The sequence below is a fragment of the Branchiostoma belcheri genome, unplaced genomic scaffold (genome assembly GCF_001625305.1).
Source record: "Branchiostoma belcheri isolate BF01 breed outbred unplaced genomic scaffold, Haploidv18h27 scaffold39, whole genome shotgun sequence".
Taxonomy (NCBI): Eukaryota; Metazoa; Chordata; class Leptocardii; order Amphioxiformes; family Branchiostomatidae; genus Branchiostoma; species Branchiostoma belcheri.
The window spans coordinates 747,925-775,571 of record NW_017804009.1 but is presented as its reverse complement, the minus strand read 5'-3'; the positions used below and the strand labels follow the sequence as shown (position 1 = coordinate 775,571).

Sequence of the window (27,647 nt, the reverse complement as noted above, 5' to 3'; positions counted from 1 at the left end):
TTACAGAAAGTTGATAGTTTTGAGTTTGGACAGGTTGTTGTGAACGCTGGAGATGCGGTTGTAGTCCAGATCCCTGTGTGAGAGAGAAAAGTGAGAATGTACGATGGCACGTTACCCTGGAAGCCAAACTCGTTTCGGGCCGCCAGCCGTTCCCTTCGGCAGCCAAGAGCCCTTCGCCCGCCTGTCTAAATTACCGCCACGGGGGAGTCTAGCCCGGGGAGAATTTGTCTGGCCCTGCAGGGCCAAATACTGCACCGCAGCGGTAATTTAGGTCGGCGGGCGAAGTGCTTCTGTCTGCCGAAGGAAAAGGTTAGAGGCCCGTAAACTTGTTTTTTTTTGCAGAATAAGAGGGTTATTATGATCACAATTACTACACAGTCAGGAATAAAAGTCAAAGAGGAAAAAGGTTTCCCAATCTTATCACACAGTCGTGGTCCAATATGTATAACATAGCATCATAATAACGTACCACAGAAATAAATACAACCGCTGTGGAAAACATTAACCTTTTTGGCTTTGCATTACCAGCTCACAAAGTCATGACGCGAGTCCAGTCTAGCACTCTCCAGGGTTTGATGCATAAAACACAACAGTTATATTTTTCTGTACCAGCTACAAGATTGGAGTACAAAAAAAAACAACTTACAGGCGTCTCATAGATGTCAGATACGTCAGACTGTTGATAGGGATGTACTGGAAACGGTTACGATCTAAAGCACTGCAAGAAAAAAAAAACATACACAGGTTATTTTCACATGGAAACGATGCTTAAATGATACATAGAAAATGATGGCGAATATTCTAAATGTCACTGCATGATTACATAAAATTTCCTTTTTAAACGTTTTTAATTAATAATTGTACAACAATTAAATTACTTACACGTTATAAATAGAAGCAATAAATCGGAATAATTTCCTTTTTCCAAACGATTTTTTAAAAATCAATAATTATAGAACAATACAAGTACTTACTCGTCACAAATAGGAGCAGCAATTCGCAATTATTTTCTTTTCCAAACCGTTTTTTTATCAATGATTATACAATAATAAAAATACTTAAATGTCGTAAAAGAAACAATAATTAGTAATAATGTCCTTTTCCAAACGATTTTTACTAACTAAACAATAATAAAAATACTTACATGTCGTAAACAGAAGCAAGGCCCTGGAACGCCATATCCGGTAGAGTTCTCAAGTTGTTGTTTGACAGGTCACTATACGGGAAAGAAAACATGTAACAGTGCAGTCAAACAAGTCAACAGTATAGCGCATTGTGTGAAGCAGAATATATATTATTATTTGCAAATTCACATAAAATTAAAAAAAAACATTGCAGTAATAATACAATGTAAAAAGGCTGAATTACGCAGTTTCAGGGAATACACAATTGTACAAAATATGCATAGTTCACTCTGATAATGTCTATTTCATTGTCTATTGATGTTCCCTACGTATCCGCCTGCCATTTTTATTTTTATTTTATAAAGTACGGTGGTGGACAACTCTAGTAAATTGTTTATTTTAGTCTCACCACTGACAAAGACAAATACAACCAATAGCAAATAACAAGAGAGCAAGTTGGTGTTCCAAAATACAAAAAATACAGATGAATATGTGAAATTAAATGATTTTTGGAGGCAGTTAAAAAATTTAGTCAGATATAAACTGTTTTGTGTTTACAATATCGGTTTGAGTAAAGGGAACAAATCAAAGGCTGTTCTAGGGACTTAATAACTGCGTGAAAACCTTGATTTAAACTACAGATCCCGATCAAAGTAGTGTGATGAGGGCGTAGGTATACCGGTGTCCTTGACAATATCGGAGTGCCGAGTTATCAACCAAGGATTGAGGTGTTGAAAAACTAATATTTACTATTATAATACAATTTAATATTTACAAAACTAATATATACTACCGCATAGTGGAACTCGCTACCACCAAGTACAGTAGGGGCCGGCATTAACATTAAATAGCTTTAAACAATGTTTAGAGATAGGTAGCTGTAGCAAGTCATTCGGTGTAAATGTAGCCAGCTGCCACCGCGCAGTGTGCCTGCGAAGCTGCTTTTTACGCCGAAAGGCGGTTCTACCGGCTACACAGATACAGATACAGAGCACAAAAGCCAAAACACCCGACTGACGATTTTACCGCTAGCTAGCAATTAAATATCAGACGGTTTGCCGCCTCAACGTGCGTGCAAAAAGCGTCACCCCACTCATTTTGTCCCCTAACACATGTAAGATAATACTTTGGAGTAACAAAAAATGACGTAGGACAATTATAGATGTCGCTAGTATCTGAAGTGTTAGATCTAGATGTAAGGCAAACCAAGTGCTGAATAACAAAGAAATACTGTTCACATCTTTTGGTGTGGGTGTTTCGGTTGTAACTTCAAAGAGTGCAGCCTCTGGCACCAATCCAGATATAAGTAAGGTATCGCGAAAATACCTGATATACTGTGGTGAGATTCAAAAGCCCCCTGACGTCAGTAGTTAACAGCATGGTGTACCCCCTTCTTTGATCGTACAAACCAGTTGTGAAACATGTGAAGACTTTATATTTTCAAAGAACTACTAGTATATTGAGTATAAGGCCACCATGTTGATGTGACTATATAGATGATATTCTCTGGGAACCTTAAAACCCGCGAACGTGGGAATAAAAAAAAACATTTGGCAACAAAGTTGCCATCATAATGAAATCTACGTGGTCATGAAGGTTGAACAAATGACTAAACACACAGAGTATGGTATTGCAAATAATAGACTCTTCATTTTTATGTCTTCACCTTTTCTTCTTTTCCTTTGAAATTGATTTCGAAAATTAGTGTCGTTTTCCATTTTTTTTGTGGAATTTGTACGGAGTACATCATCTCATTTTGCAGCTGCTTTGCACGATTTATTTTTGGTCGACAACTTCTTCTTTTCTAGGCAACGGACGAAAATTCATTCGCTGGCGGATGGCATCTACACAAGGCCATGGCATGTAATTTTACGGATGACATCAGCGCGCATTAATTTTCGCCAGATTAAAACAAACAAACAAACAAGATGTTTTGTTGCCCTCTGATAGTCGTCAACATGCCGAAAATGGGCAAAGATGTCTGTTGCCATGCCAAAACGCGGATGGAAGATAGATATGAAGAGAGAAGACAAGACTCTGGTTTATTGTTTTGTCTTTTACTTTGATGCAGTAATGTATATCATTCCTTTTGTGTGTGATATTCCCACTGAATCAACTTTTGTACAATATTTATAGTGACAAATGGATGTTGTAACAGTTGGCAGTAAACTTAGCACAGTAAAGGTATCATTTCTTGTTTAACAAGGTTTATGATGTCAAAATTTGAAAATGTAGGAATCTTGTTTTTTGGCCCACCTTTTTTTTATCACCCTATTGCATTTAGATTTGGAGTCTGCGGAGGATGTCATCCATAGAATTTACATTTTGTGTACTAATCCAATCAACACGGCCTACTTTACTTACAGTGACACCAGTGCCTGCTGAGACCGGAAGGCTCCACGTGAGATGTACTCGATCTGGTTACCACCCAGCTTCCTGGAATGAAAGACATGTTAACAAACGATATACCTGCTAACCACGAATGAAACCAAATACCTGCCATTGCCATGTAAAAAATTACCAATACTAGTCAACCCTCACCTTTATAGGCATCCAGTGCAGTTTTTAGGGCTTGGAAACCCGATTTTTCACAGCGAAGATTCTAGCCATTTATCTACATAGTGAGTTGAAACCACACTTTCCCAATGTATATTGGCTGTCATGGAAAATTCCCAAAATTCTGACGGAAAATGGTTACTGAAAGGGCCCTAGGTTGACTTCTAGGGTACCACCCATAAAATAAAGGACTCATCTTGGGGCTTGTTTCTGCAGTTTTAAATTCCCAAAGTATGAAATGCTGAAATGTGCTAATGTGAAGCAGTATTCTTCCTGGATTCTTTACATAAAATACAGCATTATATCATTTTTGCATACACGTTTAACTACTATCAAAAACTTATCTTATTAACATTTGACATATGATAATAATAATGTAATAATAATACAATAAACGTCATTGTGTTATATCAATAATCAACCACATTGAACAATATTACTTACAAAAAGTTCGGCTAAATTTTCAGTTTCTCGGTTATGAATATAGTAAAATACACATTAAGCATCAGTTGTTTCATGTGCCTCTTTGGAAATCAGCTTATGAAGCTCTAGTGGCTACCCATGTGTCTCTAAGATGAAATAAGTCAGTAAATTACACGTAAAAAGATCCCTTGTTACCGCTGAGAACCGTAATTGGAACGTGGTTATCTGGTAGATTCCTGGTGGTACAAACCAAATTGGCAATTACATGATAGAGAGAGTTAGAGGCCCACTTGCTGAGAGTCAAATAGATCTAGGCGTTTTTCCAGGATTTGTATCCTAGGACACAAATGATACGTCCTTGACAGTGTGAATGAATCCTTGAAACTGCCGCGAGTACATCTTTAATGTTTAAAGTGAAAGTGGAACCGTCTTTTGCACTGAATAGCAAAGTTTTTTCTATCACAACCATTTATTTTTCAAGCCGACGTTTCGATGACCTGTCATCTTCATCAGGGCAATTCTGACTGGTTTACTGTGCACTGACACTAGATGTTACATGATGCATAGTGCACTAAAGGTGTTACATAGTTCATAGTGCACTTAAGCATGTAATATCTAGTGTCAGTGCACAGTAAACCAGTCAGAATTGCCCTGATGAAGATGACAGAAGGTCATCGAAACGTCGGCTTGAAAAATAAATGGTTGTGATAGAAAGAACTTTGCTATTCAGTCGATTATCAACCTGATGAAATTATTTACGGACGTCTTTTGCACTATTTTAAAGACTGCAGTGGTCAAAAAACTCTTTTAATGTTCTACGGTATTGCAGGATGTCACAATATTGTTCTGCAATTTGGACACACTTTCTACAAAGTATTAGACACTTTTAAGCCCTGACTAAAACCCATACAAAATTGCATGTTGGCAAACAATTTACATGCAATTTGAAAATAGTCAGTAGTAAGCACAAAAGCTCCTAAACAATATCATAATGACAATTGAACTCCTACTCTGATTTTCAGTCTGCAAAAGTGCAAATTGTTTTGTTACTGCAACATTGGAAATTTCTCTGCAAAATGCAGACTGCAGATGAGTATTTTTTAACACTAGTGAGTGGACAACCCTGGGTAAAAATGACGAAAAATAAATAAAAATAAAAATTAACTTTGCATGTGTATGGATACAGAATTGAATGAAAGGGATTGCCACAATAATACTCACAGATCCTGTAGATGCCGGAGTTGGCGAAATGTCTTGGCTGTGATGTTTTGTATGTTGTTGTGGGCGAGCTCACTGGAAAACAACATGTTAACTTCAGTTGTTGAATTGTGGCCATAGACTATCTGGGACCTACTTGTATACCTACGGAGTGATGTACATTTTGTAGATGAATTTGTACCAAACATACACAGGGAAATTGTTACTCAAGCAACTGGATAGGCTTTGAAAACTGTCATACACAGTTTCAGGCATGTTGCAGCCTCTCGTCAGTGACTGAGACCTTCATCGACAAAAATTCTAGTCATCAAAACATACATTTTCCCAAACGTCACGATTAGGAAACGTCAATGATTCCACGGTGCTATAAACTTTGTATTTATTTATTTATTTATTGGTTTATTTGTATCAACATATCAACAACATATCTCGCAGCCTTGACATATACAGGGCTGAATTCTGATGTTTGTTATAGCATAAATGTATGTCTCCAGTTATGTAACTTTTAATGGTTGGATATATGATACGATTCCGTACGTAAGACATTGAGCCTGCTGTGCAAGCTCCATGAATTCCTTTCGGCTTATACGTGTGGCAATTAGATTAAAAGGTACTCAGTGGTTGTTATGCAATCTGCCATCTGTTCTGCGAACATACAGTGCGAGTTTTACCGAAGTGAAATGTAGGTGTATATAGTCCATGGGCCAAGTGATCTACTGATACCATCTGAGCTAGCCAGCTTCTCAATGTGAAAAGTAGGGTTCTCGTGGAATACATTTTGTTATGTAGTCCATAAGCCAGAACCTAATAAATTTCACATATTGGTACCACCTGAGGTGGCAAATTCTCATCAGGATTTTTGAAAAATATGGTGTCTGTGGAATATATTTTGACATGATAGCCGTTGCAGAGTCGCAGTTTTGACCTTGCTATCTGAGCTTTGGCCCCATATGGACCACGTTCTTTTCAATGCAATGGAAGTTGGGGGAAAATAAACAAATATACATATGAATGTTTTACGATGTAACTTCATGGACTGATAAAACAGGAACCAAGGATTGCAAAAATGTTAGATTTGTCTCAATATGTTATATATGAGAAGTTATGAGCCTTTAAAATTCGATTTTTTTTGCAATTGGTAACATATGCAATGTCTACTTATGACATACATGTATTTGAGCCTGTTTCATGCATTCATCTGGTTTATTGTATCTTTTTAGGCCACACTAATTTAGTTTCTTGTTTAACGGATTCGCCAGCTTCATTTCTGATTTGTAAAAGAAATAAAATCCAGAATCAACTGTAAAATGCTCATATTTTGCCCTGAACAGTTGAAAGTAGTCCTTTTCTTCCTAGTTGTTACAGTTATTCCACCTTTTAATGCAGTGGTATCATTAAAAGTTCAAAATTCATTGTTTAAATTTTTAACCAGCCTGATGTGTTGACTTCATGGCTCCTATCGCACCATTTTGGGCCATATTAGCCCTTGTCCTGCTGGCATTCCTGGCACAATATTTTTCAATAATTTCATGTCTTAATTAGATCATAGCCCCCCATTTTTTTTGCCCTGCAGTGGCATAGTTACTTCCGCATTCGTTGCGTTTCGCTGCGGTGTGAAGCGTAGCACGAGATATACCCCCAAATCGTACCTATACAGGGTGTTATATAGATGGTACTGTATGTGCCGCGCGACATATGTTGCGCACAGCAGGACTTTTTGTAATTTTCTCGCCCGCCCACTCCATTATTTTTCTAGAAAAATCCGTTAACCAAGAAATTAAATTGATTTGGCCTTAGTTGGCGTGCGTCAAGATTGCTTACGTCATGAAACTACTTTATCTGCGTATGTAACCATAGGTACTAACCATGGTTAAGTGCCTACGTGTACAGTAAGTCAATTGTATTAATGTATTAGATAACTTACATAATCTCCAAACTCCTCTCGAGGCCGGAAAAACTCCCATCGTGAAGCTCAGCTATGGAGTTATTGTTCAGGTGCCTTGAAGAGAAAATAAAAATAAATCGTGATGAATCAAAGAGATCTGTACATACAGCTTTGGAATAAATTGTCCTCTTGTCCTCTAAGGCCACACTGTCTTAGTTTTATGGATGACATCCACGCGCGCATTGATTTTCACCTGTTCTAAAAAAAAATCACGTCCTCCGAGGCTCTGGCCTGGCTCTAGTCCTGGGTAGTCTATGGTAGTTATCACTCCCAGACTCAAGAATTCAGTACATACGTACGGTGCCGATTCATAAATTCCGCAAAAGGCCAGCATGTGCCGGCTTGTCGTATACCTCGCATTGTACTACCGCAAATTCAGGATACCAGCTTTGTATTCCTGTGGTTTAGTAGCATTTTTATTTTTGGCCGGATTTTTTTTATTCACCCGCGCGCACTAGTTTGGGGGTATTCAGAGGATGTCATCCATAAAAAGAAGTCGGTGTGGCCTAACTACCAAAGTAGGTGCTCATCTGAAGTCTTTAGCTGCATACTAAATGTCGAAGTAGTTCCCAATGATATTAAATCGCCGGTTTTAAGCAATCCATATGCATTAAAATTTAAATTCTGCCTTTAAGCGAAATGACTTGCGTGTGCACTACTTCTGGGAATTTTTTTTGATAGTATAGTATAATGTTGTAAGTGTTTTTCACTGTGAATGCATATTTGCAATTGCACTTACTTTTGCATGAATATGCGTAATTTTTTTTACGAAAACCTTAGTTTTTATATTCCTCATGTTACATTTATATATCTTTCAGGTTAATATGTTTTGGGCAGTCAAAGCTGGTTTTGATTACTCTCCAAGCAGAGGTTTGGGTTTTGGCTTATTTTTGGCGTGTTTTTAGGCTTCTTTTTTCGGGGTTTCTTTTTTGCATTGGAATTTGGGTTGGGTGTTCCAGTGCAAACTAGAAACCCGATAAAAGAGCCTAAAAATATGCCAAAATAAGCTAAAACTCTGCTTGGAGAGTGGGTTTTGGTAGGAAAATGTAGCTGTGAATATGTGTGAATAAACAGTATGTTAGTTAATGCCATCTCCCACTCCCTTCCTAAATGGAGTCGTGACTTCCAATATGAGTAATCCTTTCTAAGGCCACATCAAGTAATCTTTATTGATGGCGTCCTCTGGAGACCCTAGATCTAATGGGAGATCGCGAAAAAGAACAGGAAGGGCCGAAGAAAAAAAAGATGTCTAGATTTGAAATATACTAAACGACGGCAAATGTTAGGATACGAATTGAATAAGAGAACACAGTGTAACAAGCAACAAAAGTATTTTATTCGTCATGAAAACAGTAATGAACAAGAGTTCCGCGATCTCATACCTTCGCCAAATGATGTTTACCCTGGCGGCTGACGAATTATACAATTTTAATCGATTTTGCAAATAAGAACCTCATTTCCATGGATTCTATCAGTTGATCATATTCTCCACCCAATGACAGTCTTATCTTAACAAAAAAAGCTATTATAACACTTTCTCATTAATTATGCAAATGAGGTCATGATTTGAATAAATTATCTTTATTGATGTTCGCCTTCACTTAACTTCCAAGTGTGGCAAGTATGAAAGTTACAACTATGAAATTATAAAAATGTCATTAATTATGCAAATTAGGTCTTTATTTACATAATCTATATCCTCAGATGTTTTTTTTTTGTTCTCAATTACATGTCACTAGTGTTTCATAGTCTTATTATCGAACAAAGCAGATTTATAGAATTTCCTCATTAATTATGCAAATTAACTCCTGATTTGCATAATTGCCATCTGATTATGTCAAGCATCACTTCAGCTACCTACATACCAAAATCACGACAATCCGTTAACAGGTTCTTGAGTTATCGTCCTTCGAAAATTTTTTAACAAATGCTCCTGCAGTTCCAGAACAAGCCGCTAGAGGGTCCAAACTCATGTCACTTCTTCCCTACCCCAAGAGCTATCTACCGCAATCAAAATTCGTGACCCTAGCATGTCCAGATCGCGAGATATCAAAACCGGAAGTTCTGCTGCAGTACCAATAAAAGCCGCCAGGGGGCCCAAAATCTAACCATTTCTAGGTCTCTTCAAGACCTACCCACCTACCAAGTTTCATGACAATGCATACTAGGCTTCTTGAGTTATGCTGTTCACAGACAAACAGACAAACAGACAGACAGAAAAACAAACAGACGGACAAACGCTACTGAAAACATAACCTTCTTGGCGAAGGTAATCAGTGAAACAGCAGTTGTCGTCCTGTCCAGTTTCTTTCCTGTAATCACATCTTCTCAACTCTTTGGTCATAGTTACAAGAAGCGTAATTTATTGGATTTTTTCTGGGAACAAGCCAAAATCAACGCCTAATCCTTTTTTATCAGTCTTCTGGAAACCATATTTGGTATTCCGTATGGAGGTATATGTGCCAATTCAAAAGTCTTTGTTGTATTCCGCATTTTCATCAAATCAGTTAAAAAGCGTTGCACTGATTTATTTTTAGGACCATCCAATATCCGTGGTTGCTTTGAAATTTCAATGAAAGGAAACAAATCCCATTCCAATCGCAGTGTCTCCGATTGAACCCCGTTTTACTACATTAAATTTTGGCCACTAGCTTTGGTCCTATCATCATTCAATACTGCCGAAGATAATGATTTTACAGTCCTGATTTGTCATGGGAAGGAATGGGAGCAAAACGCCCGCGTTTTATCCATGTGAGGTTAACATGGGTTCTTTCTTACATGGATGAAAAATGTTGAGGCATCACTGAGAGAACTAAAACGGATTCTACAAGACCCCACCAACCCCTGCAATGACTTTATCCCACCAAGAGAGAACACGGCGTACAATCTTAGAAAGAACATCAACCAGTATAAACTTCCAGATCGGACAGACACAAAAACTCCTTCATCGTGAGAGCCGTAAAAGACTTGTTAATGTGTATTGGATCTCTCTCTCTCTCTCTCTCTATATATATATATATATATATACATATATATATATATATATATATATATATATATATATATATATATATAGTTATTATACAACTATGAAATTGTTACTATTTTAATCTACCCATTCTTAATGATGATGATTTTTAAATGCTGATGAAGTTTTTAATCTACGTATTGTAATGATGTTTGTATATTGATGATTGTAAAATGTCAATGCAATTCAGACGTGCCCGAAGCACTTCGGCACGTCTGGAACGTTGATGTTGATTTGATTTGATTTGATTTGATCAATGGTTTATTTGGTTAAAAGACAGTGTCCCAACGAGGGACATTTATAGGTACATCAAATCAAAATCGCGTCTTAGAACAACGTAAAACGCAATTTTAGTACGTATATAATATTACATAAAATATGTAAATATAAGCTCATCAAAAATGCATATGTAATAATAATGTAAAATTCTCAATCGTTTCCTAGTGCATACTGACATCGTTGCTGTTAAATTATAGCCATTAGGCCACATCGATTTCTTGGCTAACGGATTTTTTCTAGAAAAGTAATGGAGCGGGAGGGCGAAAAAAAATAAAACAGGCCTAGGCATCCTATTATGAACCAAAATGGTACAATAGGAGCCATGAAGTCAACACACCAGGCTGGTTCAAAATTTAAACAATGAATTTTGAACTTTTAATGATACCATTGCATTGAAAGATGGAATAACTGTAACAGCTAGGAAGAAAGGACTGTTTTAACTGTTCGGGGCAAAATATGAGCATTTTGCAGTTGATTCTGAATTTTTATTTTTGCAAATCAGAAAAAAATGAAGCGGGCGAATCCGTTAACCAAGAAATTAAATTGGTGTGGCCTTAGTATATATCTGAAGTCTAGCACAAGTGTAAGTGTTACATATTAAGCAGGCGGATCACGAAAGGTAGGGAACTGTCTCAGTAGCGGCCTGTACTACTACGAGTGTTCAGGTTGTAAGATGACCTAGATTGTCGGCCACTGATTACACCTCTATGTACGTTGAGAGAGTATTCAAACACGGGGACGCATGCATATAGTATGCATCTTGCAAAGTTGGCGAGGGATTGAGATATAACCATTATTGATAACAGGATTTTGTGTTTTTTCATAAATGGCCTTAACCCACGTTATTAATTGAGGACCAAAATTGAAGAATTCTAAACATTTAAACATAAAATCCCATCTTAGTTTGTCGAATGCTTTTTTAAAATCAGCAATGAATAGCAATCAAGGTTTTTACATGTATCGCTATATACATGTATTTGCATATAGAATCTATCACTATCAACAGGTGTAAACGCTAAACATTATTCTAGAACATTTGAGTGACTTACAAGGACACCAGACTGCTCAGTCCCGCAAAACAGCCAGACTGGATCGCCTTCAGACAGTTGTGGTCCACGTGCCTTCAAGAAATGAGACAATGATCACCGACCCTTTCATGCACAAGTACATGCACGTGTGAAGGACGTCACCACGCATTACACAAAGTCCATTCTTTAAGGCCACAACAAGTAATTTCTATGGATGACATCAGCGCGCGCATTGATTTTCGCCCGATTTTGAAAAAAAAAAACAAGAAATTTTGTTGCCCTGTGACAGTGGTCATTATGCCGAAAATGGGCAAAGATGTCTGTTGCCATGCCGGAAGGTGGATGACAGATAACTATGAAGAGAGGAGACAAGAAAAGGCTCTGATTTAATGTTTTGTTTTTTACTTTGATGCAGTGATATGTGATGCTGGCTGTGTATATGTGATGTTCCCACTGAATCAAAACCATTTGTACAATGATTGAGTAAAAATTTGAAAATGTAGGAACCTTGTTTTTTTCGGCCCGCCTTGTTTTTTTTCGCCCGCTCGCATTAGATTTGGAGTCTACGGAGGATGCCATTCATAAAATTCACTTGCTGTGGCCTAAGCACATGTTAAACAATGCGTAAAGGTTTAGTTTCTTCCATTACCTGTACCTTTACGTATGCTTCATGATGTGCTTAAATAAGAATTTTGTGAAGTGACGCTTGCCCCCAACACTGAAATATGAAACTTCATAAATGTTCAAGAACACACTACGTACACTGCCTGGTCGCTAAATAATAATATATTATAATAATAAATGGTTTTTATTGTCCAAACAGTACCCATGCAGTCGCAGCCTTTATACGGCTGAATTGATGCAGGGTATCACATAATAATCAATACAAATCACAACAATTACAACGATCAAATAATACAAATGATACACATATTTGTTCCACAATTATTTCTGTGGAACTGTCGCAAGGGTGTGTGCGGCTGCCATTCGGCGCCACAAGGTGACCTCAATACGACTTTTCCCAACCGAAGTTAGGTACCCATTCACACCTGGGTGGAGTGGGGAAAGTCGTGTAAAGTGCCTTTTCCAAGGGCACAACGTCGGGGCGCATGTCCAGACATGTCCCGGGTACGACTCGGAATCGAACCCGGGTGTCCCGGTTCACAGTCGATTGCTCTAACCACTACACCACCCGACGACACTAAAACAGACGATATTGATGTGGTGTTTTTACTCACAGAGAGATCAGCGTGGAGTAGGACGCCTTGGGAAGAACGGACACCACTTGTGTCAGGTTCGTCAGGCAGTTGAAGGACAAGTGTCTAGAAAAAAATCGTAAAATCATCAGCGTTGCTGACTAATGAGAATACACTCATTAATATAAGATCTGACTAAAATCTGAGATTTTATACCCCCGGGCTTTTTATTGTATATTTTTATATAGGGTTTTAAACAAAGAATTTATCGAGACCGGACACCCCTCTGTGTGAGGGGTCATATTCTTGGACCAGACCGAGAATAGCTTAAACACGCCAAAGGTCAACGGTCGCGACCACTTTCATGCTCAAAGGGGTGTTTTGGGGCCACCAAAAGGCACCATTTTCACGCCCGAAAACACAAATACAATAAAAACAAAAAAAAACTGCATCATCTGCAGCCCAAAAGCAAAACATATACCGAGTCTCAAAAGAATCCGTCCACCCAAACGAAACAGCTGCGAACATGAAAATCTAAATCTCTCACAAAACCCTTCCGCGGAAGGATGTCTCCTCCCCCGGAGGTAATGATAGAAAGTGTACAAAAGAGAGTTTGTCGCAAAATTCTTGGTCAAAACTTTGTTAGCTACAGTACAGCATTGAATCAACTGTCACTCGTATCTCTTAGCAAGAGACGACATGAGCTATGTTACAAGTTTGCTACTTCACTACTGAGTTCTTCAACTTTTTCGACATGGCTGCCCCCGAACCGTGTAAGCCTGCATGGCAGGAATCTTAGATCAAAACATAATGTAACACAGTTCAAATGTAGAACTGAGAGGTATCGCAAGACTACACTGCCTTTCCTGGTTGATCTACTTAATGAGACATGACACGTACAGGCGTTGCCCATCTACCTGATTGTTGTATTTATATGTTTTAACAAATTAGCGAAATAGTTTTAATATGTGTGTATGTGCAGGCCTAACGTAACGCATTTTAAGTTGTATTGATTAAGTATTAATAGTATAGATTAAGTGTAAATATATATTCTCTCTTTGTAATGCCATACTATAATTCAGCTGAAAAGCTGCCACTGTATGGTTGTTTTGAGTCCCCAAAATAAACCATTAATTGATTGATTGAATGAGGACATTTATTGTGCACACGAAGTACAGGTCGCAACAAAAGAATAGTATGTAGATAACGTTACACATTATCAAGTAGCCACTACTAAGTGAATTCGACGTCTCTTCGCTACTTAGTAATGGTGAAGGTAAGAACAGATATGTTTCACAATCGAAGGGCTGTATTGTTTTGCTGTAATTTCAATAAAGAAAAAGGAAACCAATAGTAATACTATGAAAATAGCTCGCTTGATTCAAGATAGATTATCAAGTATGTTGGTCATTACTGCAATTTAATAATGTAATCTGTTTTTATATTCTGTATGCTTGGGAGGACAACTTGAAAAAAGGTGTCTATGCACCTGTTTTGTCCTCCCTTCCACTTGTATATCTTGTGGTGAATTCAAATAAACAAATAAACAAGTAAATTATTTAAATATAGTATAGAAAGTATTGTTTTCGCGTGTCCGATGTTGTGTTTTGAAACTGCCCTCACATCTCGACATTCGATGGCCATGCATATTCAGAGTTTCTTCCGGCATGCATATACAAACAGGCGTTTCCCTCCATATTTCCCTAAACCTGACACGTACCGGAGGTATACATGAACTTACAGTGTCTGGCTCTAGTCAAACTCATCTTGAAACAATATCTAACAAGAAGCCATAGGTGACAATCCTCCGTGAAGTTTTATATATTTCAACAAAAACAAGCGTCAACGCCAGACCTACTGTAACCTGGTATCCAGTCTGATCGTGGTCGGGGCCGTAAGAGCTCGGGGCCGTAAGAGCTCTGGCCCGCCCGCCTCACATAGGTTTCCCGGTGTGTATTTCACGAGAGATTAATTAGCCCTCCTATCGTGTTGGGGGAAACCAAATCCCTAAGCATACTGTCTCTGATTAGCGTAACACTCCTACCGGGACGGTCTGTTGCACTGGGCGGGGGAAGCTCTTAGAGCCCCCGAAGACACAACCTGCCTGAACACCCCAATACCCCCAATCACGATCAGACTGGATACCAGGCTAGACCTACTGTGCAGACATTATGATTAGGCAACGGTTAATACAATGAGGGCGCGTCACAAGCATAAAACATAAAAAGACCTAAATCCATTACTGCTCCCAGGGCGTGTAAAGATACTGTGCTTCAAGTTCGAAGTTCATTTTAATTACACACACACAATCATTGCATTCACATAAAGATCGGACTATCATGGTCGTGTCACTAGTAACAAAGACAGCCCCACCGTCTTACCGTGCCTGTTACTTATTAAGCGCGACTGGAACAGACCAAATTCCAGCAACAGTTGCAGCGAGTGTCACTACCGCCGGTCAGATACCCGGGATATCTGCTTAGAGAACCTCTGCTACCAGACAACTGCCTAAACCTACGGCCTATTCCACAGGATTGTAAAAGTAGGGATGTTTTTAAAATATGCATTTACTTCAATATCAAAACAGTTACGGTAAAAATAAAAAGACGTGCATCATCCCGGACATAATGCCACACCACATGCGAAATTACACAGAAATGCGACGTACGGAAGAATGCGTTTTGGCTGCGAACATCTTCCAAAAAACTTGGCATCTCTTAAGCATGGGCAAAAACATCTGGAACCACTTATCAAAACCACCCCGTATCTGCATAAAGTTCCACCCCCCCCCACTGCTATTCCAAACAACGCGTTTTTCTGGACCATTCCAATTCGCCTCGTAATTGTAGGGGTGCGTCTGCAATATTACATTGACCGCGAAAGCAGCAACGGCAAAAATACACATTCGTGCATCAACACGGGCATGCCCGCAGACGGCGTATAAAATTGCGTGCCGATTACACAAAGAGAACCCAGTGTTTTGACTGCGAACATGAAAAATCAGCCGTTCACAACACTCCGTCCGGAGGTCCTGACCTCCTTCACGGAGTAATAAGTAATGTTACAGAGAAATTTACATTTCTAATGAGGTTAGACAAACATCTGACCCTTAAATATAGCCTGGGTGCCATCCTATTTATATGCTGGGGCTCCCATACTCGCTCTTTAAGAAACTATGGGAGCCCCGGTATACAGATAGGATGGCACCCAGGCTACCTTGAATATGTCTCCTCATTTATCTAATCAAAGAGAAGCGATGAAAAGTCGAATTTAGTTGATATGATATAGTGCTAGTTCTAGCTTGATCGTGTATACATGTTACCGTTCCTTTGTACTCGATATGTTTGTACAATAAAGGTCTTTATTCATTCATTCATTCATTCATTCATTCATTCATTCATTCATTCATTCATTCATTCATTCATTCATTCATTCATTCATTCATTCATTCATTCATTCATTCATTCATTCATTCATTCATTGTGCACACCAAGCGTCTGTCCAACTTATATAATAGTTCGCAGTGATATCTTTTGATACTCTCCAAGAAGAGGTTGTATAAAAAGGTAACGATCGTTACCTTTTTATACATGGCCGGTTTTTTGTCGCTACCCCGTCGGTGGCTGCCGACCTTCTCTGGCTAATGGATACTGCCTGGCCAATTTGATACTGTCTTTTTGCCACCGAAAGGGATCTGCTTGGAGGTTAATCTTTTGATACCTTTGTAGCTACCTGTTATGTTTTGAAGAAAACTAGGTCAGAGCATGCCTGCTTCAAATCATAGCTGCCCTTAGAATCTGAAAATTACTTTTCTGAGTCATCAAAGCGCACGCACGCACGCAAACATTTCCGCAATGGGAACAAGAGTTCTGTGATCTCATACCTCCACCACGTGACTGTGGAAATCTGGTTATGTTTTCTTTAGTGTTTGTTTGTTTGTTGTTAAACAAAAATCTATGCCTTGATTTATTTGGAGAAAAAAAAAAGAATAAGAAACTTAGCAAAAACAACAGCGATGCGAAAAACATAAAAAAAGTGTAAACATTGCTGGTTTGATTGAAGATAAATTGAAAGTATGGTTGACGTGTGCCCAATGTTGTGTTTTAAAACTGCCATTCACACCTCGACACGTGATAGCTTTGTATATTCGTAGCTCTCTCCGGCAGAAATATCCGGCAAGCGTTTGTTGTTTCCCACGTTTCCCTACACCTGACACATACCGGAGGTATAAACTTACGTCGTCTTGCTCTAGTGGACTAACTCATGTTGCAACAAGAAAGGTAACCGTTGCAAAGCAAATACATAGTGTCTAACCGTCACATGTCTTAGCGCAAAAAAAAACTAGCACCCTGTTTATTGTTTACTGAAACACATTGAATACATATATGGAAGCAGTCCGTCCAGTTCTGTCCTGCTACAAAATGTAACCCAACACCACAGGGTCTCTGCTACAGCACCAGTTACCATGGTGACAGACGTCTGGTCCAGATCATTGACTTTATTTATTTGAAGAAAAGGAAGAAGAGGAACAAGAAACAGACCAAAACACTCCCAGGTAAAGATAAGTAACTAAGAAGTAAATATACACCACGTGTCTTCATCTAGATTTTAAGTAAAGCGATTTTATTAAGATTTATGCAATTTTATTTTAAAGAATTTTATTACCGTTTATGCAATGTTCAACTGTTATGGCCGTCTACAACCGCACGTGTTAGCTAGGACATTAAACCAACCTTGACTACATAGATAATTTCAAAGCTAGATATGACGTTCGGAAAACTCGTCGATACTGTATTTTTCATAGAAGATGAACATCATTTTGTGCTAGAATATAGTTGTGTGCAACAATGAGATAATTGAACTGAATATAACGTTATATAACGTTATAATATATACTATTCCTTTGTACTTAATCCAGTGGGTATTGATGTGCACAAAATTAGGTCGCCATTCATTCAGTTGTGCAAACAACGCTTCAATCCAACGATTACAAGGTGATCTTTTGCTACCTTTGAAGCCGCCTGCTATGTTTTGAAGACTATAAGGTCAGTTCATGCCTGCTTCAAATCAAAGCTGTCCTTAGAAACTGCCAATTTCCTCATTTGATCACCCACTAAACCTCACGCACGCACGCACACACGGACTTAAACATTTCTGCTCACGTAACAACAGGTCAATAACCTTCCCCATGTGATGTTTCTTGTACGTATGGAAATTACCTAAATTGCATGATACATGTTTATGAGTTGAAATGCTCACTTGCGTCTGTCACAAGTATGAAATCTATTTACACGTGTTGTGTAATCCAACACCACAGGGTGTCTGCCACAGCACCAGTTACCATGGAGACAGACGTCTGGTCCAAGTCATTGACTTTAGTTGTTTGGAACGTAAGAAGAAGAAGAAACTGAGCAAAAACTAAATGTTTCCTCCTGCTAAGGTAATATTATAGTATTGGGTAATAATAATGTAACCCAACACCACTGGGTTTCTGCCACAACAACAGTTACCATGGTGACAGACGTCTGGTCCAGGCCATTGACTTAACTTGTTTGGAACGGAAGAAGAAGAAACTGAGCAAAAACCAAATGTTTGCTCCTGCGTAGGAAATACTATAGTAAGGTAATAATAATGTAACCCAACACCACAGGGTGTCTGCCACAACACCAGTTACCATGGAGACAGACGTCCGGTCCAGGTCATTGACTTTACGTGTTTGGAACGGAAAAAGAAGAAGAAGAAACTGAGCAAAAACACAATGTTTCCTCCTGCGTAGGTAATACTATAGTAAAGTAATAATAATGTAACCCAACACCACTGTTTCTGCTACAGCACCAGTTACCATGGTGACAGACGTCTGGTCCAGGTCATTGACTTTACTTGTTTGTAACGGAAGAAGAAGAAGAAACTGAGCAAAAACCAAATGTTTCCTCCTGCGTAGGTAATACTATAGTAAAGTAATAATAATAATGTAAGCCAACACCACAGGGTGTCTGCTAAAACACCAGTTACCATGGTGACAGACGTCTGGTCCAAGTCAAAACAATATGCCCAGAGCTCCCTAAACTGCCTCAACCGAGTTCAAAAGCGCTTACAAAATCTTGTTGGGAGTGACCTGTTCGCCACCCTACAACCACTCTCACATAGGCGTAACGTTGCAAGCCTTGCGTTATTTTATCGCTTCTTCCGCGGCAAATGCTCCGTGGAACTTCATTCGCTAGTGCCCCCACTTCGAAAATTCTCAACAAGGACACGTCTTGCCACTTCCACCGAAGCAAATCACCCTTTCTTCCTCCATTCAACACCTCTTAGGAGGAAGTTCCACGCTGAAAGCTTCTTTCCAAGAACAATATCACTTTGGAATCAGCTACCTCGTGATTAAGTTATAAGCATAACCTTAAACTTTTCAAGTCTATTAAGGTCAACAAACATCTGTCCTCACTGGCTGTTCTGTAATCCAAAACATTTTAATTGGCTCCAATGAGCCTTGTTTTGTGGTGACCCATGAAGTAAATTAATATATATATATATGTATGTTTTCCTACTGCGAAGGTAAGCATAACAACCAACCATCTAAGTGTGAGAGTAACGTATCAATAAAAGAATGTAAGACGTAATACAATCGCCACACTTAGAGGCTGGGGAGGTCCAGGAGAAATGTACGGTACTTACAGAGCGTGTAACGCCAGCTGGGACCCGATGGGACCGGGAAGTCTCTCCAGCTTGTCTCGCTCCAGAAACCTGCCGTGGAGACAGAAAAGACGTTACAACCGGATAAAAACAACAGAAGGTTCCTTCACAGCTTCATGCAGAATTTAAGGGCATGTTGATTTGATTATGGATGACATTCTTTGGGAACCCCAAAACTGATGCAAATAGAAAATGTTTGGCAAAAAAATTGCTTTCATTATCAAATCTACGAGGTCATGAAGGTTGAACAAATGACTAAACACACAGAGTATGGTATAGCGAATAATAGACTCTTCGTTTTCATTCTTCACATTTTCCTCTTTTCCTTTGGAATTGATTTTGGCATTCTATGACATTATCGTTTTCTAATATTTCTTTTACAATTTACGGCATATATTTGCTCATTTTGTAGCTGCTTTGTACGATTTACAGTGGAAACCTTTTTTTGTATGGAAACGGGCGAAAATTCATGCGCGCGCGGATGTCATCCGTACAATCAAATCAACATGGGCTAACTGACAGTTACTTACTACTGAGAAATCAGGGCGCACAGCAAGATCCCTTGGAGACAACGTGTGTTGATTGCTTAGGTCTCACGAACCTTGTATGTATTATAAGAACATTGGGAATGCGGGAAATTTTAATAGCTACAGAATGAAAGATTCCAGTTTGGTATGTGTGCATTCTGAACGCAATCATGGTCTTACCTAGGTCTGTCGAACCTATATATAGTACAGGATCCAATATCTAAAAGAGGCCTAGAATGTGATTTCGTGGCACCCACTTCACAGAAAAGGTTTGACCTTATTTTGTGGTAGAGGGGCCTTTACCACATCACCCAGTATGATTTTTATGCTCAAATTGTGGTATCACTTTTTTCTACGGGCCCGTAAAGGTGTAACACTTGAATAGAACAAGCGAAAAAAGGCACATTTTCAAGGGGGACGGGCAGAAAATTAAATATCAACGTTTTTTGATGAAAATTGATAGGCTGATACAACTTTTGATGGGGATAACAAAAATAGAAGAACATTGAAAATGCAGGAAAGTTTTAAGTTACAACAGTACGATTGTTGGTTAGCTAGGAAATTGAAGATTCCAGTTCTTTATGTGTAAATTTTGAATGAAATCATGGTTTGCAAAATTATTGTTATTTCTTTTATCTTAATGTCATATCATCATTAAATCTATTCTAGTCTGTCCTATAGTAAAACCTACAGGTGGACGACCACTCCTTCGAGTAAGGCCTGTCATGTGGTACAGTTTCAGTTTCCTAGCAAAATCACAATTTCGTGTGATGTAACGATAGAGCGTTCGGTTCGGAACCAAGAGGTCCCGAGTTCGAATCCTGCCATGCCACCGAGCTTGTTTCCTTTGAAAAGGCACTTTACACGATTTTCCCCACTCAACCCAGGTGAAAATGAGTATGTCTGTTATCCGTTCATGCGTTTGTTTTCTGCGTTGGTGGTATCATAAAATAAGTTGAAGAAAACGTCACCATGTCTTGTGGTAAATGTTGGAATAAAACTAACACATTGATTTAATATACCCAGGTACACATACACTCCAGCGAAGAAGAGCAATCTTCATTGACGCCACATTATGTACTTTACTTCTTACAGGTAGCCCCTCCCTCCCATACCCTACCAACTGCCGTATCTTTGATATTGTGTTTAACTATATCCACCACTCTGGAAGATTTGACCAATCTCAATAATGTTATGCTAGGTATTGGTGCGCCAGCCACTTTCATTTTATGTTAATGCCATACTTTATGGCATCTTTATGTTTACATTTGTATTTTGTTTTATGAGCAGCGGATTTACATAAGCACAACAAGTGCTTCCTATCCAATGCTCAAAAATCCATGTGAATAAAATAAAAATAAGAACAATCTTGTAATAGAACCTACGTAAAGCCACCTGTATTAGAGCCAAATTGCCTGTGTGAAACGTAAGTCTACTTCCCTAGCGCACTCCAAAGATATCACCGTCTCCGCTTGACATCATACACCCGGTCTCCAAAGTAACCTACGTCATAGACCGACGTATAAGTATACACTGAGTAGTTAACTGTTGGAAGTCATTAAATGAACAATTTTTATATTTCCTGGTATGGTATGGATGAAATATATTGTTTCCTCGTGTTTCTCATTCTCACTCGGTCTCCATAGTAACTGACGTCATGCACAGATGTAGTTAACTGTGAATATTCATTAAATGAACAATTCTTATTTTCACTCCATGCCATGGTATGGATGAAATATATTGTTTTCCTCATGTTTCTCCATGTTTCTCCCATTTGCCTTTCTAGCTTAAAACAATTTTTCCAAAATTTAACGCAACCTTGCGTATGAAAGTCTCTAGTCAACTGGAGAATATCCACAAACCTGGTCATTCTTATTTTATTCTATAAATCCCTAATTTCGCCTGACAATTTGGCGGAACAGCGTATTTTGGATGGGGATTGAGTGAAATATACTGCATTCGCTCCCGAGCAAATGTTGGTGTTTCTAGTTTAAAACCATATTCTTAAACCACAACGGAATCTTGCGTAACTTGCTGTTTTAGAAATCCCTAATTTTGCCCGACAATTTGGCGCACCAGCTTCATAGACATGCGCGGCGGCGTACGTACGTACAGTACGTACAATTCAATAAAGATTTTTTCGGACCGACTCTAGGGAAAGAGAATTTATATAATTATATATGTCTCCATATAGGTCGCATCTATAATAACATTTTTTTTATTCCTGCGCTTCAAAGAGTTTCTCTTTATATTAGGCCACACTGACCGTTAGTTATTTGATTTTATTTCCTGAAGACCCGCAAACTAGTGCGCGCGTGCTAGACCACAGGAATACAAAGCTGGTCTTGTGAATTTGCAGTAGTACAAGCTGGCTTTATGAATCGGCACTGTACTGAGTTCTAGAGTTCCGTGGAGCTTCGCAGCCTGGGTGCCATCCTCCGTAGTTACCGCCGGCTCCCTACTGTCGCTAGACCATGGACTACGGAGGATGGCACCCAGGCCAGAGCCTCGGAGGAGGTGATTTTTATGTGAACAGGCGAATTCAATGCGCGCATGGATGTCATCCGTAAAATTAAATTTGTGTTGCCTTATGTTAAGGCAAACTCAGGTGTGAACACGGTACCATATGAAAGCTACAAGGCACCAGGGACTGTTCATTAAAGGTCCCGCCATGGATTGAGAGGACCGAAACTTGGCACCATATGCATCTGACAGCTAAAGAACTGTGCTAAATTACGCACGTCTTAGTTCACGGAAAATAGGAAAGATAAATCTCTGAAAGACTTAGCCCGCCTACACAGAAATCTGATGTATTTTGTATTTATCTTAGCCCGCCTACACAAAAATCTGATATATTTTTTTAATCAAATCGCTCCACTATTAAAATGTTCACCACTACAGCATCTGAGAGTTGAAATGAAACCACTTATGTGCTTTATATCCGTATGTATTCTAATACACATTTAGAGATGAAATATGGTGCAAAGTACGCCAAAAAGCAGTTACTCAAGCAACTGGTATCCACTAGCTTTCGTTAGTGACTGAGAGACCAGAGGAGAAATGCAGGTTTATAAGCACAACCTATTGATTGATATGCAAATAAAGTGAAGACAAATTTTGGAAGTCGAAAAAGGAACAAAAGTCAGACAATTCAAGACAAGATATGCAAATTAGACAGAAAGCTCCTGTTATACAGAACAGGAGCTTAAGTGTTGTCTGTCCTCGGGACTGGGAGTGCCAAAAATCAAGTGCCGGAAAGATCAACCCGTAGCCCCCCTTCCCTGTTGAGGGTGGGGTTGTACATTCTTTCATATATTGCCTCTGGTGCAAAGTCTTTAATGTTTCGTCGAGTGGTGGTGTCACTCCAGAACGATGATAGCACGATTTCTAAGGGAACGATCCCGTTGATATATATTCCGACATGTAATCACAAGACATGGTGATGGCACGCTCAAGGTTTTAAACGTAGGCCACACCGACTTAATTTTATGGATGACATCCGCGCGCGCATTAATTTTTGCCTGTCGCCCTCAAAAAAAAAAGATCACCTCCACCGAGGCTCTGGCCTGGCTCTAGGCCTGGGTAGTCCATGGAAGTCAGCGACAAAACGGAGCCGGGCACCCAGGCTTTCGAATTCGAAGCTCCACGACTCAAGAACTCAGTACATATGTACAGTACCGATTCATAAATGCTGCAAAAAGCCAGTTAGTGCCGGCTTGTCGTATACGTCGCTAAGTACTGTCGCGAATTCACAATACCAGCTTTGTATTCCTGTGGTTTAGTAGCATTTTTATTTTTGGCTGGAATTTTTTTATTCGCCCGCGCGCACTAGTTTGGGGGTCTTAAGAGGATGTCATCCATAAAATTAATGGCCTTTAGTGTGGCCTTATTTTCTATGCCGCCACCAACACAGAGTCAAGTCAGGAAAGTCGTGTAAAGTGCCTTTCTCTAGGACACAAGATCTTTGGCATGGCAGGGTTCGAACCCGGGACCTCTAGGTTCTGAGCCGAACAGTCTACCGTTACGCCACACGACTCCACAAATGATCCAGTTTGATCCGGCTCAGCAAAGACCCAGGCCACTTCGCGAGATGAAGTGGGCAATTTTATCCTAGTAGGAAAAGGGCCTTGTGTGGTTTCATTTACTACATGATAACTTATTCACACACATGTCCAGGCACGTGTTGATGAGAACTGCAGCATGCTACACCGTTGTAGGCATTTTTTTACTTCATAGTTCACCACAAAACAAGGCTCATGGGAGCGACTCAAAATGTTTTGGGTTACAGTACAGCCAGTGAGGACAGATGTTTGTTGACCTTAGACTTGAAGAGTTTAAGGTTATACTCATGAGGGAAACAATCACGAGGTAGCTTATTCCATAGTGATGTTGTTCTGGGAAAGAAGCTTTCAGCGTTCTCAGGCGTTCTCAGAAACAGAGACAGGTGCTAATCTCCAAGCAGATCCAGTGGGGCAAGGCCAAGGGGACTTAATGTTGGCCGCCTGGATCCATTGGCGGCCTGTATCCAACGTTCGCCCCACGTTGGATACAGACGGCCAACATAAAGGGGGGCCTGCATGCCCTTTTTCGTAAGGCGTAATCAGGCCTTTTTAGTCTTCCGCAATCCGTAGGCAGTCACCCCCAAACCAACGTAATTCGAAATAGAACATTAAGTGCAAAGCGTAAAAAGTCGTAATCAGCTCTGAGACTTAAACGTAATTCGTAATTGGTGGCGAAAATTTTGCGTAATTCGTAATCACTACTCCCCATGCAGACCCTCATAAAGTCCCCTTGCCCCACCGAATCTACTTAGAGATTAGCAGGTGCATTGATGTGAACATCCGATTGTTTTTCTAATTTTCTAAACGCACGATGATCAAAGAAGCTACATGAAGGAGCCACCCGTGTTAGGAGGCCAGCACTAGCGACCTCATTCTGCGACGACGCTTAATAAAATAATCCACACACAGCTACATTTGTATAAATGGACCAGTGCAGGTTAGTTGCATGTAGACATCAGAAATACATGCACAGCTCCAATTTTACCTGCACTAACCTGCATACACCCAGTACATGGACCAGTACAGGTTAGGTACAGGTAGACATCAGAAATACCTGCACATCTCCAATTTTACCTGCACTAACCTGCATATACCCAGTACATGGACCAGGGCAGGTTAGGTGCAGGTAGACATCAGAAATACCTGCACAGCTCCAATTTTACCTGCACTAACCTGCATATACCCAGTACAAGAACTATCAAGATTTACCCCCTTTTTTTAAGGATTGACCAGGTGACCTGTCACACCGGATAGGGAGTTTTCATTAAGTGCGGTGCAATTTTAACGAGCTCAATGTGTGGCTCTCTAACGATAGAGCGTTCGGTTTGGAACCAAGAGGTCCCGACTTCGAATCCTGCCATGCCACCGACCTTGTGCCTCTGGGAAAGGCACTTTACTCATGTGAAAACGAGTATGTCTGTTGTCCCCTCATACGTTCGTCTGCGTTGGTAGCTAGCCTCCACCAGGCCTTTCTACGGGAATACTGATCGTAGAATTCGGCAAAAAAAGAGAGTAAAATTGGCCAAGGGAGTCCAGCCGCGGGGAGGTAGTTTCTTTCCCTGCGCGGCCAGTCAAACCTACAAGGCGGCCAAACTCCCCTGGCAAATATTGTCATATATATATATATATATAGCCAGCGTAGTTAGTCTGGTAGAGACTAGTTGGTAGCGGCATAAATGTAAGTCACCATGCTTGTGATAAATGTTGGAATAAGAAAAAAAACTAAACCTAAACCTAACCACAGGACCACTTTGCCACCCAACAAACAACATAAAATACAACTTACAATATCTTGGTGTTCCTGGGCAGAAGGCGCACGACATCGTGTTGTACGCGTTCCGAGTTCAGGTTGCTGCAGTTAACGGTCAGACCCGACTCGAAAGGCGGGCGGGAGCATCGGCACCCGTGTCCCGGGCACTCCAGCGCTCCGGCCCCGACCACAGCTAGGAGGAACACCGCTTGAAATACTTGAGAAATGCGTGTAAGCTTGTTGTGCAAGCCTGGATGGCACATTATGCTACAGTGCTAGAATACGTGGTGAGCTGCCGGAGAGCTCAACAAGTATGTGAGACACCTCGTCTCACCGGTCTAGTACTAGAGTAGACTGATTGGCGAACCAGGATATACTACTGTAGAAGGAACCAGGGTAGTGGGCGGAGTCAAACCGCTCAGTGACGGCGCCGATCTGCGGTAACGTTACGTAAGACTACGTGTATGGGAGCTGCGGGGGAAGTAGAACAGGACTGATCGTTAAGAAATGATCTATGAACGTCAGTGACTCTGGGTTAGGCGGCTAAGGCCACACTGATTTAATTTTATGGATGACATCCGCGCGCGCATTGATTTTCGGCTAAAAAAAATAAATAAAAAACTCCTACTCAGAGGTTCTGGCCTGGGTGCCATCCTCCGTAGTCCATGGTAGCTAGCGACAGTAGGGAGCCAGCGGTAACTACGGAGCTAGAAGCACCCGGGCTGCCAACGTACTCAAGAATTCAGTACATACGGAACTCAAGATCTCAGTACATAGTACGTACAGTGCCGACTCATAAATGCAACAAAAGGCCAGCATCTGCAGGCTTGTCGTATATGTCGCTATGTGCTACTGCAAACTCAGAGCTTTGTATTCCTGTGGTTTAGTCGCATTTTTGGGGCTGGAATTTTTATATTCGCCCGCGCGCACTAGTTTGGGAGTCTTCACAGGATGTCATCCACAAAATTAAGACAGCGTGGCCTAACGTTGGGTATGACAAACTAAGCGTACCGGTAGCAAGCAAATTTTATGGATGACAGACTCCAAATCTAATGCGGTAGGACGAAAACAAAACAAGGTATCTATATTGGGGTATGTATTGGGGTACCAACTATTGAACTATCATGATCCGTTTCTCACTGAAATAACTTTGAAAAATAAAGGTTTTCAATCATATATATTGTACAAATGGTTTGATTCAGTGGGAACATCACATATACCGTCACACATAAAAGGAATGAAATACATCACTGCATCAAAGTAAAAGACTAAACATTAAATCAGAGCCTTGTCTTGCCTCCTCTCTTCATAGTTATCTGCCATCCACCTTCCGGCATGGCAACAGACCAGAATTCTGTGCAAAATTATGCAGAATTGGGTTAATCCCCAAAGGGTCCTCGATGACTGCTACGTCTACATATTTTTTACTTATAGTTTACAATAACAGCCCATCTAGATGTAAGATTGCTGAGATATGGAATTAGTCCGGAATTAAACTGGAAGTCCGGAATTAAACTGGAGGCTGTTGTATATATTTCGATAATCAAGCATCTGGCAGACCATTTATCTAATGTATCTATTCCTTCTCACACCTCAAACTGTTCCACCGTGTTCACAGCTATATAGAACATGTCAGACTTTAACACAACTTAACCAGTAGTGCCACGTGTAGGAACTAAACTGTACACATGTGCATGTGTGATACGTGCTAGAAGTGTCAAGGAAAGTAAGACACTGTCTCCTGGTAACCCTACATGTATATAGGATATGTCAAAACACTGCTAAATTACTCAGCGTGTGTCCAGGTTGGAATCGTGATGAG

General features: G+C 39.9%; 1 protein-coding gene across 1 annotated transcript; it reads right to left on the bottom strand.

Moving 5' to 3' along the window:
- On the bottom strand, positions 1-26,478 carry LOC109476690 (leucine-rich repeat-containing G-protein coupled receptor 5-like). Its single transcript, XM_019777696.1, has 7 exons — positions 26,454-26,478; positions 25,862-26,018; positions 19,470-19,538; positions 3,489-3,560; positions 1,145-1,216; positions 647-718; positions 1-73 (listed from the first exon to the last, which is right to left on the bottom strand). The coding sequence occupies exons 1-7, from the start codon at positions 26,476-26,478 to the stop codon at positions 1-3; spliced, it is 540 nt and encodes a 179-aa protein (XP_019633255.1).
- Positions 26,479-27,647: the final 1,169 nt, after the last annotated feature.